General features: G+C 46.3%; 1 protein-coding gene across 1 annotated transcript in view; it reads right to left on the reverse strand.

The window, feature by feature from the left end:
* fhip2b (FHF complex subunit HOOK interacting protein 2B) overlaps window positions 1-17557 on the reverse strand; it is a 48439-nt gene that overhangs the window by 10232 nt on the left and 20650 nt on the right. Inside the window, exons 8-16 of the mRNA XM_084307925.1 lie at window positions 17451-17557; window positions 15633-15753; window positions 14606-14682; window positions 12227-12557; window positions 11574-11734; window positions 11303-11449; window positions 9177-9267; window positions 7480-7632; window positions 2073-2213 (exon numbers count right to left, since the gene is read on the reverse strand). The exon at window positions 17451-17557 is cut by the window's right edge and continues 93 nt beyond it. Of these exons, the coding sequence (XP_084164051.1) occupies window positions 2073-2213; window positions 7480-7632; window positions 9177-9267; window positions 11303-11449; window positions 11574-11734; window positions 12227-12557; window positions 14606-14682; window positions 15633-15753; window positions 17451-17557 (1329 nt within the window). The remainder of the gene's footprint in view (window positions 1-2072; window positions 2214-7479; window positions 7633-9176; window positions 9268-11302; window positions 11450-11573; window positions 11735-12226; window positions 12558-14605; window positions 14683-15632; window positions 15754-17450) is intronic.

Raw genomic sequence — 17557 nt, forward strand, 5'->3', positions numbered from 1 at the left:
GTATAAAATTGCGGCTGGCTCGTAAATCGTCTCCTTTCTACATAAAGTTGAACCTAAAATAAATTTCTGACAACATTTATAATAACAGTAAGTTTGATAGCTATTGCTGGATCTTGAGTCATATTTGATCTGCAATCTGTCTAGTCTGAAAGTTTGATTTTGAGTTTCATTTGGTGGTACATGCTCATTATTTACTTACTTATTTTGTTACTATACACTGTAAAACTTTTAAATAATTAATAGCCCTGGCTTTTATTTGCTTCAGTCACTGAACTCGCCCAGCCTTTATTTGGGACATGCGTCTATATAGAACATGCCTTTAATTCCTTTCACACAAAACCTTTGCTCAACAAAGAAGAAATATACTAACAAAATGTTTATTTAAACAAGTATGAATGTTACTAGTATAAAAATGAGGCTATCGAATTAATTTGATCTGGCTCAGAGAGACAGCCCTAGTGAATGTAGAGAGAAATGAGACTGCCACCCAGCCTCTTTCTCTCTCTCTCTCTCTCTCTGTCTGTCTCTCTAGACTGGCGCCGCGCGCGGACAGTCTCTCTCTTCCTCTCTGTCTCTCTAGAGTCTAGAAATGACAGGCGCCAAGTGACAGCAGTCGCGCCGCGACACAACTCTTCCCCAAAGAGCGCGCAGGCGCAACTCCACCTAATAACTTCATCCTCACATTAGCAGCCTTACACAGACCTGTCTGTAACTCACAGCGGCAAAAAAAAGAAATAAAAAAAGACAGCAATGAGTCGAGGATCAACGTGGGGTAACGACGAGGTGAAGGCTCTTCTAGACATTTGGGCAGAAGATGCCATTTCTAAATTATTAGTAGAAACGCATAAGAATACTGAGGTGTTTAAATTCTGTAGTGTGGTAGTGATCTGAATGATGTGCAGCAACGCAACATCAATTGTACGTCTTGCTTCCTCATACTCTGCCTCTACTGCTTGTATTTGGCAGGCACACCATAACAGAATAATAAATGCCATGAAGGCAATCGCAAAACGGCGATGTGGCTCCATATTGTTGCTGTCAATATGGTGAATGTGAAAGAAGAAAGAAATGAATTGGCGCTCTTTCCCTTGCGCTAAACCCGCAAATGTTAATACGTCACTTGTGACAGGCATAGCAACAAGCATAGCAACCAGGCATGAGAGTGACAGCTAGACAAATCTAAACAGTCGAGGTGTGGCAATACGCTGTCTGCAACTGTTTACGTTTGTGAGTGCTAGTCCAATAGATGAACGACTTGGCGACAGCATGTCCTTTGTTTACAAATTAGATCCGCACCAAACAGGGTAGTGTGAACGCAGACCAAAATCAAACAATGTATCATTTTCACATTTGGTCCACCAGACTATCCCCGGACTTTCAGATGTGAACACACCCTGAGACACTATCTTGGTCAGTTTGAGCCCCTCAGGAATGATTTTCACCAGACATTATGACCCGACCGTGTAGTTTAGTCTAGCTGGTAATAGGTGTCCGCCCCCCCCCCCCCCCATGTGTAGCTTGTAACATGTGTCCTCCCCCCATGTGTAGTTTACTCTGGCTTGTAATATGTGTCCTCCCCCCATGTGTAGTTTACTCTGGCTTGTAATATGTGTCCTCCCCCCATGTGTAGTTTACTCTGGCTTGTAATAGGTGTCCTCCCCCCATGTGTAGTTTACTCTGTCTTGTAATATGTGTCCTCCCCCCATGTGTAGTTTATTCTGTCTTGTAATAGGTGTCCTCCCCCCATGTGTAGTTTATTCTGTCTTGTAATAGGTGTCCTCCCCCCATGTGTAGTTTACTCTGTCTTGTAATAGGTGTCCTCCCCCCATGTGTAGTTTACTCTGGCTTGTAATATGTGTCCTCCCCCCCATGTGTAGTTTATTCTGTCTTGTAATAGGTGTCCTCCCCCCATGTGTAGTTTACTCTGGCTTGTAATATGTGTCCTCCCCCCATATGTAGTTTATTCTGTCTTGTAATAGGTGTCCTCCCCCCATGTGTAGTTTACTCTGGCTTGTAATATGTGTCCTCCCCCCATGTGTAGTTTACTCTGGCTTGTAATTCTCCAGACTCACCCTGATGAGGACAGAGAATAGGGAGCGAGCCCCATGGCTCAGGGTGATATAAGGGTCTAGGATGTATTCCCGGATCAGAGGATGTTGGAACACGGCTAGTCTGGATAACACTGATGTCAACTGGAGGTTCAACTCATAGGGCTGAGAGAGAGAGAGAGAGAGAGAGAGAGAGAGAGAGAGAGAGAGAGAGAGAGAGAGAGAGAGAGAGCGACAGGAAGAGAGATAGAGGGGAGAGATAGAGAGACAGGAAGAAAGAGAGCAACAGGGAGAGAGATAGAGGGAGAGGGAGATATGGAGAGGGAGAGAGAGAGAGTGGAAGAGAGACAGGAAGAGAGAGAGGAAGAGAGGAGATAGAGAGGGGAGAGAGAGGAGAGGCGAGGAAAAGAGAGAGAAAGAGAGGGAGAAGAAAGATCATTAATTATCAATTAGTATCTTGGTCTTCTGTATGTTTATAGTGAGTCAAAGTCCTTACTATGGAGCCTGATCATACAGAACACTGCTTAACTGATAATGGTATTTTGAAGTCAATGATTACAGTCCTTGTGACACCTGTACCAACAATACAGTCTGACAGAAGATAAGAGGGAGAGATGATTACAGTACAATACATCTATCGGTCTGTTGAAACATAATATGACCTGCCCTGAGGACAACGCGAGTTCGTTCTACCAGGAACAGTACTAGGTTTGCGTCGTTACTATTTGACTATTTTGTTTGAATTTAATTGCATTTTGAAATTACTGGCTGGTTGTCTAACCCTCGTCTTGTTTAGATTCGCGCATTGTATTTCCCGGCTGGTAAACTAACCCTTGTTTTCTCTCTAATTGCTTATTTGAAATTACTGGCTGGTTATCTAACCCTCATCTTGTTTGAGTCGCGCATTGTATTTACCGGCTGGTAAACGAACCCTCGTTTCTCTCTCTCTTTTGTCTAGTGTGGGGACGCCGTTCCCGAACCACCCACGCTCCTGTTTTTTCCCCGCTCGCTGCCCCTCGTGTTTTTTTCTCTCGCCAGTCCCTTGTGTTAAGACCCCGGACTCCCGACTATTCCCAGGAGTTGTTTTAGACAACCTTGGCCCATACATACAACACGGTAAGACCCCATTCTACATTGTTAAAACACACACAGTCACCAGCTTCCCGACACATTGATTAATTACATACATCATATCCCAGGCTTCTGCCTGCCCACACTACACCACCACAGTCGTTTTGTTGTTTGGTTTTGTTTAGCTATTTTGTATGAATAAATACACGCCGGTTGGCGTTTTTACCTTTGAAACTGTTGTGTTGCCTGTTTTACGTGTCCCATTCCTCTGTTCCCATAACACTAAGATCCCAACAGGTCACCTTGTAAGACATAGAACACCAAATCACAGTTCTTCACATTAGGATCCAACATCCCAATAGGCCTCCCTGTTCATGGCTCGATCATCACACATAATATAGACAATTTAAAAACGATAAAAGAGTAGCAAAATAGTGCAATAGTGTAGTGCTGTAGCTTTAGTGATTTTAGATCACAGGGACTGGAACCCATACACTGTAGCTTTAGTGATTTTAGATCACAGGGACTGGAACCCATACGCTGTAGCTTTAGTGATTTTAGATCACAGGGACTGGAACCCATACGCTGTAGCTTTAGTGATTTTAGATCACAGGGACTCGAACCCATACGCTGTAGCTTTAGTGATTTTAGATCACAGGGACTGGAACCCATACGCTGTAGCTTTAGTGATTTTAGATCACAGGGACTGGAACCCATACGCTGTAGCTTTAGTGATTTTAGATCACAGGGACTGGAACCCATACACTGTAGCTTTAGTGATTTTAGATCACAGGGACTCGAACCCATACGCTGTAGCTTTAGTGATTTTAGATCATAGGGACTCGAACCCATACGCTGTAGCTTTAGTGATTTTAGATCACAGGGACTGGAACCCATACACTGTAGCTTTAGTGATTTTAGATCACAGGGACTCGAACCCATACACTGTAGCTTTAGTGATTTTAGATCACAGGGACTCGAACCCATACGCTGTAGCTTTAGTGATTTTAGATCATAGGGACTCGAACCCATACGCTGTAGCTTTAGTGATTTTAGATCATAGGGACTCGAACCCATACACTGTAGCTTTAGTGATTTTAGATCACAGGGACTCGAACCCATACACTGTAGCTTTAGTGAGTTTAGATCACAGGGACTCGAACCCATACACTGTAGCTTTAGTGATTTTAGATCACAGGGACTCGAACCCATAGTTTCGTAGTTAGTTTCTTTAGTTTCTTTAATAGTTGTCATACAGAAGTACAGAATACTTTTATACAAAATGCTTCTTACTGTTACGCTCCAGAGACTGTGCTAGACAAGATAAGTATCAATAACATAGTATAGCATGTAAATTAGAAGTAGAAAATGAGGTCACAGTGTTCAGTATAGACATATGTACAATGTTCGATGCAGAATAGACGTAACTGAGTTACCATATAATATACAATACTATGCAGTGTACTAATATACAATACTATATAGTGCAAAGCAGAAATGGGATGAGGTACAATTTAGGTACAATTTACAGTAAGGTGTACGAGTTGTAGTGCAATCCTTTATCAATAAATATAAAGTGTGGGGAGTGGGTGCTACAGTGTGTTTGTTTAAAGTGAGTGTGTGCTATAAGTGTGGGGAGTGGGTGCTACAGTGTGTTTGTTTAAAGTGAGTGTGTGCGTGTGGATGTGTGTGCTATGTGCGTTTGATGGTTGTTGTGTAGTGTTCATTGTTCGTTGAGCAGCCTGATGGCCTGGGGATAGAAGCTTCTTCTGAGTCTTTCTGTGCTCGCCTTGAGACTCCGGTATCGCTTGCCTGACCGCAGCAGTTCAAAGAGGCAGTTGTTCGGGTGACTGGAGTCCTTAATGATTCTCTTAGCCTTGCCCCTGCACCGCTTGTTGTAAATGTTCTGGAGGGTGGGGAGCCCCCCTCCAATTGTGCGTTCGGCTGAACGCGTCACTCTTTGTAGTCTGCTTCGGTCTTGTGCAGTGCTATTCCTAAACCAGGAGGTGATGTTGCCAGTCAGGATGCTCTCTATTGTACATGAGTAGAAGTTCTTAAGGATCTTCTGACTGACTTGGAACTTCCTTAGGCGCCTGAGGAAGTAGAGGCGTTGTCGTGCCTTCTTCACAACACTGTCAATGTGTGTGGTCCATGTCAAGTCCTCGGATATGTAGGCTCCGAGGTACTTAAAGCTGTTCACTCTCTCAACCGGTGCCCCGTCGATGCTGAGGGGGCTGTAGTCCTTGACCCCCGACCTTCTGAAGTCCACAATCATCTCCTTTGTTTTGCTGACGTTCAGGGAGAGGCTGTTTTCCTGGCACCATCCCGCCAGGACCTTGACCTCATCCAGGTAGGCCCTCTCGTCGTTTGCAGAGATCAGGCCCACCACCACTGTGTCGTCAGCAAATTTGATGATTGTGTTGCTACTCCGCTGAGCCACACAGTCGTGTGTGTACAGGGAGTAGAGGAGGGGACTCAGAACACAGCCCTGGGGGGCCCCTATGTTGAGGGTGATGGATGAGGAGGTGCAGTTGCCTGCTCTCACCACCTGGGGTCTGCCCGTCAGGAAGTCCAAGACCCACTGGCAGACGCTGTAGCTTTAGTGATTTTAGATCATAGGGACAGGGAGGTAGCAAGACAGACAGATATACATGTAGAGAGACAGAAAGACAGACATATAGCTAGAGAGATAGACAGACAGGTAGAGAAACTGTCAGACAGACAGACAGACAGGTAGATAGACAGACACAGACAGGTATTCCTCCCTCCCCATCAACCTGGACCCTCTGCAATTTGCATATCGTCCCAACAGGTCCACGGAGGACGCCATAGCCCATGTGCTGCACACAGCAGCATCACATCTGGACAAGAGGCAGGGGAACTATGTGAGAATGCTGTTCATCGACTACAGCTCAGCATTCAATACCATAGTCCCCTCCAAACTCATAGCCAAGCTCAGGGACCTGGGCTTGAACTATGACCTGTGCCAGTGGGTCCTGGACTTCCTGACGGGCAGACCCCAGGTGGTAAGAGCCGGCAACTGCACCTCCTCATCCATCACGCTCAACATAGGGGCCCCCCAGGGCTGTGTTCTGAGCCCCCTCCTCTACTCCCTGTACACACATGACTGCGTAGCACAGCGGAACAACAACACCATCATCAAATTTGCTGATGACACAGTAGTGGTGGGCCTGATCTCTGCCAACGACGAAAGGGCCTACCTGGAAGAGGTAGAGAACCTGTCACAGTGGTGTCAGGAGAACTGCCTCTCCCTGAACGTCAGCAAAACAAAAGAGATGATTGTGGACTTCAGGAGGTCGGGGGTCAAGGACTACAGCCCCCTCAGCATCGACGGGGCACCAGTTGAGAGAGTGAACAGTTTCAAGTACCTCGGAGCCCACATATCCGAGGACTTGACATGGACCACACACATTGACAGTGTTGTGAAGAAGGCACGACAACGCCTCTACTTCCTCAGGCGCCTAAGGAAGTTCCAAGTCAGTCAGAAGATCCTTAGGAACTTCTACTCATGTACAATAGAGAGCATCCTGACCGGCAACATCACCTCCTGGTTTGGGAATAGCACTGCACAAGACCGTAGCAGACTACAAAGAGTGACACGTTCAGCCGAACGCACAATTAGAGGGGGGCTTCCCACCCTCCAGAACATTTACAACAAGCGGTGCAAGGGGAAGGCTAAGAGAATTATTAAGGACTCGAGCCACCCGAACAACTGCCTCTTTGAACTGCTGCCGTCAGGCAAGCGATACCGGAGTCTTATGGCGAGCACAGAAAGACTCAGAAGGAGCTTCTATCCCCAGGCCATCAGGCTGCTAAACGAAAATAATCGCTAAACGAACAATAATCACTATGCAACAACCATCAAATGCACACAGCACACACACCCACACGCACACACTCACTCAAACAAACAACACACTGCAGCACCCACTCTCCACACTTTAGATCACACAAACACACTTACACTTTATATTTATTGATAAAGGATTTGCACTACAACTCGTACACCTACTGTGAATTGTACCTAAACTGCACCTCGTCCATTTATGCCTTGCACTATATAGTATTGTATATTAGTACACTGCACAGTATTGTATATTGTATGGTAACTACGTCTACGAACATTGTACATATGTCAAAACTGAACACTGTGACCTCTTTTTTTACTTCTAATTTTTACTATGTTTTTATTTCATACTTATCTTGTCATGCACAGTCTCTGGAGCGCAACAGTAAGAAGCATTTTGTACAAAAGTATTCTGTACTTCTGTATGACAACTATTAAAGAAACTTGAACTTGAGGTAGATAGCCAGACAGATAGACAGATAGATGTCCTACCTGCTCAAGGATGCGTCCCAGTCGATCAAACAGGGTTTTGAGGAGGTGTCCCTCATAGAAGTCTGAGGACAAGAAGGAGGAGGAGGAGGAGGAAGGGGGGGGCAGCGTCTCCTGCCAACCCCAGGGCTCTGAGAGAGACATACTCTCCTTGTACTGGAGAGGAGGAACAGGTCAGCCACAGTCACACAGAACAGTATATAGAACAAGTCAGGAAACAGTCACACAGAACAGTCACACAGAACAGGTCAGCAAACAGTCACACAGAACAGTATATAGAACAGTCACACAGAACAGTATATAGAACAGTCACACAGAACAGTCACACAAAACAGGTCAGCAAACAGTCACACAGAACAGGTCAGCAAACAGTCACACAGAACAGTCACACAGAACAGGTCAGCAAACAGTCACACAGAACAGGTCAGCAAACAGTCACACAGAACAGTCACACAGAACAGTATATAGAACAGTCACACAGAACAGTATATAGAACAGTCACACAGAACAGTATAGAACAGTCACACAGAACAGGTCAGCAAACAGTCACACAGAACAGTCACACAGAACAGGTCAGCAAACAGTCTGAACCGTATGTTGTAATAGTGTCTGTTGTTAACTCATTGGACGCCAGTCACGATGATAGTCGGGTTAACTCGCCAACGCTTGAGCGCCAATCACGACGATAGTCGGGTTTTAATCGTTATTTCTTTTATTAGCGATATCCATTCATTTTCATCCATCCAACCTGATGTTATCGTTGGGAATGGGTCTGAGCTCGCAAAAGGGCAAATACCGCCGCCTATCGTCTCCCGGATGGTATTGCAAATCATTGGATTGGATTGGCTGGGGATGTGCATCAAGAAAAAAAGTCCGGTCCAGGTTTTCCTTCTCGGGCATGCAGGACTTGTGGATTTTAGGAGGTCAGGGGCCAGGGACTACAGCCCCCTCAGCATCGACGGGGCACCAGTCGAGAGAGTGAACAGTTTTAAGTACCTCGGAGTCCACATATCCGAGGACTTGACATGGACCACACATTGACAGTGTAGTGAAGAAGGCACGGCAACGCCTCTACTTCCTTAGGCGCCTAAGGAAGTTCAAAGTGAGTCTGGGAGCAGCGTGGATTATGTGTTTTGGATATATAACGTTGGATCAATAAACGCGATCAATATTTGGAATGGCGATCAGGAATTGGATTAATCTTAATCAGATGTGAGGTAAGGAATTTATGTTACGAATCTTGGGTTAATCAACCAATGGGCTAAAGGGCTATTATGGCGTCTTTCTCTGGAATTACTAGAAATCACCAAAACTATACTCGTATTCAAAACGGTATAAAAACGGAAATGTACAGATGAAAAAACTATCCGTTTTGTACATGTTGACTGCAAGCAACTCATTGATAAGCGACGTGTGTATTAGACCCATAGCCATAATTTAAGATATATTTTTAGCACTCGCAAATATCCCCGTCCTCCCATTTATTAAAGCGGTGGCCATCTAGCCATAATTTCCCGGAAGGGGCGTGGCGCTCAATGAGTTAAGGGGTTGTTGAGGGGGGAGGGGCGTCCGCGGTATCCACAGCTATTGTTGTGCTTCTGACCATACTGTTCTGTGTGACTGTTTGCTGACCTGTTCTGTAGAAGCGCTGGTATAGTGTGATGATGTCATCAGTGTGGGACGGTGGGGTGGAGTCTCACCAGTCTGTGAGCATCGTGAACGTAGGTGTCATAACCTGCTCCCTGAACCAGATGAGATGACTTGGCCTCCTGGGGAACTAGACACAGAAAACTAACACACACACAAGCACACACGCACTGGCTGGTTAGCTAACATTGTTTAGCTGCTTTGATACATTCTAACAGGCTGGTTAGCTAACATTGTTTAGATGCTTTGATACATTTGATACTAAAACCTAGAGACTAGGAGACTAGTTTCAAGTTCAAGTTTGTTTATGATTTGTCATAATAAAATACAGAATACTTTATGATGAAATGCTTGTTTCTGTATGAGCCCCTGAGAGTGTGCTACATACAGTAAAAAAAGTAAGTAAAAAAAAAAAAAAAAAGTAATTAAGAAGTACCGTACTTGGGAGCTCCAGTAGCTCACCACGTACCGCGAGTGCTATTTCAGCGCCGTGGACAACCGCGCTCGCGCGGATCTGGGGCTGAGCGCGTTCGAATCCCTGTCTAATATGGCTGTCGCTTATCAATGACTACGCGACAGCCATATTAGACACATCGCCATAATTTAAGATATAGTTTATGCATTCGCAAATATGAGAGCTCTGTCATTGAAGTGGGTGGTGGCAGCATTACTAACAGTAGCGATTTTTATTGTTTTGTCATGACCAAACATAATCCCAACATAGATAGGAGGTGTACTGTATGTCAAATGTCGGTCATGTGGTGGAAGAGTTTAGTACAGTCACACAACAGAACACCGCTGTAGTACAGTCACACAACAGAACACCGCTGGTTCGACCAGCGCTTCTGCCGCGCCGCAAGGGCGTGTGCTAGTGGATTGATTGATTGGCCGTGTGGCCAATCAGAGAAACGCTGAACGAAAAGCTGAACACAAGTTGGTTGCCTTTAATATTCACGCGTCCGGGCCGGGTGAGGTTTCCCGTGTTGAGTCAAATTAAGCCGCAGGCTCCACTCCTTACATATGGTAATTAAACATTAAAACACATGCGGTTTATAGTCCAGTGCGGCTTATATATGTACACATCATTCAATTTAGCTGCTGCGGCTTATAGTCAGGTGCGGCTTATAGTGCGAAAAGTACGGTAAAAAGTAAGTAAAGGAATGTGCAGTCAATAATATACATATATACAATATACAATACAGAGTAAAATGAGTAACAGTGAGGTACAATGCAGAAATGATATGAGGTACAAAACTTAGGGTAAGGTGCAAATGAGGTATGAATGTAGTGCAAATCTCTTTAATAATAGATAAATATAAAGTGTGTTAAAGTGAGTATAAAGTGAGTGGTAAGGTGAGTGTTTGTTTAAAGTGAGTGTGTACATGTGGATGTGTGTGCAGTGAGTGTAGATGATGGGTTGTTACATAGTGTCATTGTCATTGAGCATCCTGATGGCCTGGGAATAGAAGCTCCTTCCGAGTCTCTCTGTACTGGCCATGAGACTCCGGTAGCGCTTGCCTGACCGCAGCAGTTCAAAGAGGCAGTTGTTTGGGTGACTAGAGTCTTTGATTATTCTCTTAGCCTTGGCACTCTCTGTAGTCTGCTGCGGTCGTGCGCGGTGCTATTCCCAAACCAGGAGGTGATGTTACCAGTCAGGATGCTCTCTATTGTGCACAAGTAGAAGTTCTTAAGGATCTTCTGACTCACTTTGAACTTCCTTAGGCGCCTAAGGAAGTAGAGGCGTTGCCGTGCCTTCTTCACTACACTGCCAATGTGTGGTCCATGTCAAGTCCTCGGATATGTGGACTCCGAGGTACTTAAAACTGTTCACTCTCTCGACTGGTGCCCTGTCGATGCTGAGGGGGCTGTAGTCCCTGGCCCCTGACCTCCTAAAGTCCACAATCATCTCTTTCGTTTTGCTGATGTTCAGGGAGAGGCTGTTCTCCCGACACCACCGCCAGGTCCTCTACCTCTTCCAGGTAGGCCCTCTCGTCGTTTGCAGAGATCAGGCCCACCACGACTGTGTCGTCAGCAAACTTGATAATTGTGTTGTAGACTAGAACCTAGAGTGGAGACTAGAACCTAAAGAGTCGACTAGAACCCAGAGAAGACCTGAGACTAGAACCTAGAGAGGAGACTAGATCCCAGACAGGAGACTAGATCCCAGAGAGGAATGTACCTGTTGACGATATCAGCAGCCTGCATGTGTCCAGGGTGAGGGGAGGAGGAGGAGTGAGGAAGAGCAGGGAACAGGAGCTGATCTGAACAGAGGAACTCGCTGTCCGAGTACATGCTCTCTGGAAACAACGGATCCTCTTCTAGTTCCCTACACACACACACACACACACACACACACACACACGAGGATGTTAAGAATAAAATCAGTGATCAGAGAGTCTGTCTGTCTGTCTGTTTACATGTCTGTCTGTCTGTCTGTCTGTCTAACTCACTCTTCCCCTGTGCTGTCGGTGTGTCTGTCCTCCACTCCAGCAGGGGGCAGCAGAGTGATGTAGCAGCGAGACTCCAAATTCCTTAAAACCAGATTGGTCAGAATGTCCCTCTGAGGCTTCTGTAGCAACTCCTCAAACAGGTGCAGAGCAGCCATACTGATCTGAGAGAGAGAGAGAGAGAGAGAGAGAGAGAGAGAGAGAGAGAGAGAGAGAGAGAGAGAGAGAGAGAGAGAGAGAGAGAGAGAGAGAGAGAGAGAGAGAGACAGAGACAGCGGCAGAGAGAGAGACCGACAGGGAGTGTGAGAGACAGAGAGAGTGAGACAGAGAGTGTGAAAGAGACAGAGAGTGAGAGAGAAAGAGAGTGAGAGAGACACACAGAGAGAGAGAGAGAGAGAGAGAGAGAGAGAGAGAGAGAGACACACACAGAGTTAGAGAGAGAGACAGACAGAGAGTGAGAGAGAGAGAGAGAGACAGAGAGAGTAAGAGAGACAGACAGAGAGAGAGAGAGAGTCACCTACACTAATTTATCCAGGTTTAAACTTCCATTTGTCACCTGTCTGTGTATATGAAGTGTTTCCTGATAAAGAACATAGCAACCATAACACACGCACGTAAACACACACACACACACACAGTCTCTCTCTCTCTCTTACCTCGTCAGAAATGTGGTCACAGTGTTCGATCAGGTGATATCGGAGGGGGTGCGTGTGTGTGTCCAGTCTCTGTTCAGGAAGTGTGTGTGTGTCAGAGTATAAGTGTGTGTCAGTGTGTGTATCAGTGTGTGTGTTGGGGTGTGTCTCCAGTCTCTGCTCTGCAAGTGTATGAGTGTCAGTGTGAGTGTCAGTGTGTGTGTCAGTGTGTGTGTCAGTGAGTGTGTGTTTTCCCAGTAGAAACAGCAGCAGCTCGTCCAGCAGAGTGGAGGACTGGACCAGACGAACCACCGAACACAACAACACTGTATTGACCAACACACCAGGCTCACTCCTGGTAGAGAGACAGAGAGAGAGAGGGGGGGGGGCAGAGAGAGAGACAGAGAGGGGGGAGACAGAGAGGGAGAGACAGAGAGAGACAGACCATAACATATATAACACAACATACCATAACATATTACAACATATTGTATAACACAACACCACACAACATACCATAACATATTATAACACAACACCACACCACACAACATACCATAACATATTTTAACACAACACCACACAACATACCATAACATATAACACAACACCACACAACATATACAATAACATATTATAACACAACATATTATAACACAACACAACATACCATAAATTAACAGAACATATAGAGCTCATCCGTAAAGCCAAAACCACCACCTGTCAGCTTGATCCTCTTCCCACCACCCTCGTCAAAGCCTGTCTGCCATCAATTTCACCCTCATCTCTGGAACTGTACCCCCCACTCTCAAACTGGCAGCAATCACTCCCATCCTCAAAAAACCCGGTGCTGATCCAGCTGACTCAAACCACTATAGGCCCATCTACAATCTTCCCTTCATATCAAAAACCCTTGAGAGGGTGGTTGCCGCACAGCTTCAATCCCACCTCGACGCAAACAACCTCCACGAACCCTTTCAATCCGGTTTCCGCCCACAACACAGTACCGAAACAGCCCTTGTCAAAATAACCAATGACCTCCTCTGTGCAGCTGACTCTGGGCTTCTTACCATCCTCATCCTTCTTGACCTCAGCGCGGCATTTGACGCCATCTCCCATCCACTACTCCTAGACCGCCTGACTGGCATTGGGATCATTGGCCAGTCACTCTCCTGGTTCACATCTTACCTCACTGACAGTCAACAGTTTGTACAGCTCAGTACTCACAAGTCAGGGTGTTCAGCTGTTTCACTGGGTGTCCGCCAGGGGTCAGTATTGGGTCCCCTCCTATTCACCATCTATCTCCTTCCCCTGGGCACAATCCTCCGTCACCATGGGGTCCATTTCCACTGCTATGCAGACGACACACAGGTCTACATCTCCTCCAAACCACCACTGCCCTTCCCCCCACCTCCCCCACCACCTGAGGACATTAGGAGCTGGATGAGCAGAAACTTCTTGAAGTTAAATGGCAGCAAAACTGAGGCCCTGCTCATCAGCTCCAAATCCACCCTCACCAAATCACAAAACACCCCAGTTCCGAACATCACCATCGACAGCTTCCCTGTACCCTTCTCCCCCCAAGTTAAAAGTTAAAAGCCTCTGTCATTCTGGACGGCTCCCTCTCCTTTGCACCACACATCAAAAACATCACCCGGTCTGCTTTCTTTCACCTCTGTAATATCTCCAGACTCCGCCCATCTCTGTCCCAATCAAACACTGAAACCCTGGTCCACTCATTCGTCACATCCCTGATCGACTACTGCAACGCTCTCCTCACCAGCCTTCCCACCAAACTCCTCAACAGACTCCAAATTATCCAAAACTCTGCTGCCAGGATCATCACCCGCACCAACTCATCTGACCACATCACCCCCGTCCTCATTCAATTACACTGGCTCCCTGTGCACTACCGGATCGACTACAAAAACCTCCTACTCACCTTCAAAGCCCTTCACAATCTAGCCCCCATCTACATCCCTGACCTCCTCCAGGAATACACCCCCTCCCGCACCCTCCGCTCATCCTCTACTGGACTCCTCTCCATCCCCAGCTCACGCCTCAGCACCATGGGTGCTCAAGCTTTCAGCTGCTCGGCTCCCAGACCCTGGAACTCTCTGCCCCCACATGTTCGACAGTCTGACTCCCTATCATCATTTAAATCACAACTAAAAACCCATCCGTTTAAACTTGCATTATTCACTATAACCTGTTCTATACCCCCTGCTGTTTGTTTGTTTTGTTATTTTAACTTCACTGTTTTATACTTCCTGTTTGTTTTAACCTCGACTTTTAACTGCCTTGACGTGTCGTGAAAGACGCCCTCAAAAAACTAAAATAACAATAATGTATATTACACAACATACCACAACATACACAACACCACACAACACAAAGACTTACATCTGAAGCAGGTGAGGCTGTAGTACAGGGAACAGCCAGTGTTGATGGACAGACTGGGCTAGCTTCTCTGATAACACCTACACACACACACACACACACACACACACACACACAGGTCAGCCCATCCACACCAGTACCATGTCTTAACTCATTCAGCGCCAGGGGTCGCTGTTTACCTTCTGGGTAGAACGCCATCGTTTTAAGTCAATGGGGAGACTGCCACACTTGCAAGTGCTTAAAATATATGAAATATTATAGCTATGGATCTAATAACACCATCGATTGTCAGTGAGTCATTCAGTGAGTTCTGGTCAACATGCAAAAAACAGATTGTTTCTTCATCTGTACATTTCCGTTTTATACCGTTCTGAATATGAGTATAGTTTGGGTGATTCTTAGTAATCCCAGGAAAAGACGCGGAAATAGCCCTTTAGTGGAATCCAGTTACACGTTGTCATTTTTCGCCTGATTATCGAATCTTCCTGAAATCAACGCTAGATTATCGTTATTATCCTTCCTCATGCACCCATGAAATGCCCCCCCCCCCCACCGGTAAACAGCACACACAGAGTCCACACAGACAGCTTCGATCGCGGGAGAATAAAATATCAGATCAACGCAAGATTGGATATATAGTGTCCTTACCTTGTCTCTGATGTAATGCAAAAAAAATAATCCAATTATCTGATCGCCATTCCAAGTACTGGTCGCGGAGGTCCGTCCCATGTTCTCCGGCATTGCATATGAATGAGGGGGTCCTGGCAGCCTTGTAGATGTATCGTTGTAAGCGCTTGCCTCGCCGGAGTATTTAAACCCCGCCCGCACGGCTCAGCTCGGCCCAGAAAACAAACGACATAGTTTCAAATGGAGTGCAATACCGGCTGGAAGGCGTAGAAATAACGATTAAAACCCGAGATTTCTCGTGATTGGCGCTCAACGCATGGCAAGTTAACTCGACTTTTTTCGTCATTGTCGCAGAATGAGTTAATGCAGAATGTGTACAATATGTCAAAATGTGACCTTTGACCTTAGGAGCTTGGCTCATCAGGTGATCCAGGAAGTCCAGCCAGGAGAAGAAGGAGGTCATGTGATCACATCCAGAGAACAGCTGAGTGTCCTCTGAGCTGGGCTGCTGGGAGAACTGGGAACTGGACCAGGATCATCAAACATTACATTTCATATCATTCACCTTTAATACATGTGTCGCTATGCGGATGTGATGGGAGTAATTTACTGTAGTCAGGTTCAATATGGACAATAACAACAACAATAACAATAACACCAACAACACTGTACCACCATACTGGACTTTAGCAAGGCACCCATTTCTCAGTCACATTTTCATTTGTATGTGTGTATGTTCATACCTCCAGTGTGTCCATACCTCCAGTGTGTGTGTGTGTCCATACCTCCAGTGTGTGTGTGTGTGTGTGTGTGTCCATACCTCCAGTGTGTGTGTGTGTCCATACCTCCAGTGTGTGTGTGTGTCCATACCTCCAGTGTGTGTGTGTATGTGTGTGTTTGTGTGTGTCCATACCTCCAGTGTGTGTGTGTGTGCATACCTCCAGTGTGTGTGTGTGCATACCTCCAGTGTGTGTGTGTGTGTCCATACCTCCAGTGTGTCCATACCTCCAGTGTGTGTGTGTGTGTGTGTGTGTGTGTGTGTTTGTGTGTCCATACCTCCAGTGTGTGTTCATACCTCCAGTATGTGTGTGTGTGTGTCCATACCTCCAGTGTGTGTGTGTGCATACCTCCAATGTGTGTGTGTCCCATTACCTCCAGTGTGTGTGTGTCCCCTTACCTCCAGTGTGTGTGTGTCCCCTTACCTCCAGTGTGTGTGTGTCTTTACCTCCAGTGTGTGTGTGTTCATACCTCCAGTGTGTGTGTTCATACCTCCAGTGTGTGTGTTCATACCTCCAGTGTGTGTGTGTGTGTTCATACCTCCAGTGTGTGTGTGTTCATACCTCCAGTGTGTGTGTTCATACCTCCAGTGTGTGTGTGTGTTCATACCTCCAGTGTGTGTGTGTCCATACCTCCAGTGTGTGTGTGTGTTCATACCTCCAGTGTGTGTGTGTTCATACCTCCAGTGTGTGTGTGTGTGTGTGTCTTTACCTCCATCGGTGTGTGTTCATACCTCCAGTGTGTGTGTGTGTTCATACCTCCAGTGTGTGTGTGTTCATACCTCCAGTGTGTGTGTGTTCATACCTCCAGTGTGTGTGTGTGTGTTCATACCTCAGTGTGTGTTCATACCTCCAGTGTGTGTGTGTTCATACCTCCAGTGTGTGTGTGTGTGTGTGTTCATACCTCAGTGTGTGTTCATACCTCCAGTGTGTGTGTGTTCATACCTCCAGTGTGTGTGTGTGTGTTCATACCTCCAGTGTGTGTGTGTGTGTTCATACCTCCAGTGTGTGTGTGTGTTCATACCTCCAGTGTGTGTGTGTATGTGTGTGTTTGTGTGTGTCCATACCTCCAGTGTGTGTGTCCCCTTACCTCCAGTGTGTGTGTGTGTGTGTGTGTGTGTGTGTGTGTGTTCATACCTCCAGTGTGTGTGTGTGTTCATACCTCCAGTGTGTGTGTCCCCTTACCTCCAGTGTGTGTGTGTTCATACCTCCAGTATGTGTGTGTGTGTTCATACCTCCAGTGTGTGTGTGTGTGTTCATACCTCCAGTGTGTGTGTCCCCTTACCTCCAGTGTGTGTGTCCCCTTACCTCCAGTGTGTGTGTGTTCATACCTCCAGTATGTGCGTCGCCTTACCTCAAGTGTGTGTGTGTCCGTACCTCCAGTGTGTGTGTGTATGTGTGTGTGTGTGTCCTTTACTCCAGTGTGTGTGTGTGTGCGTCCTTACCTCCAGTGTGTGTGTGGCCAGGTGTGTATGTCCTGAGGGTCCATGGTCTGGAGGGGCAGTAGGGAGTAGAGCTGAGCCAGTCTCCCAGCCAGGAGCTCACACAGCTG

Source organism: Notolepis coatsorum (assembly GCF_963971535.1).
Source record: "Notolepis coatsorum genome assembly, chromosome: 2".
In the NCBI taxonomy this organism is placed as follows: Eukaryota; Metazoa; Chordata; class Actinopteri; order Aulopiformes; family Paralepididae; genus Notolepis; species Notolepis coatsorum.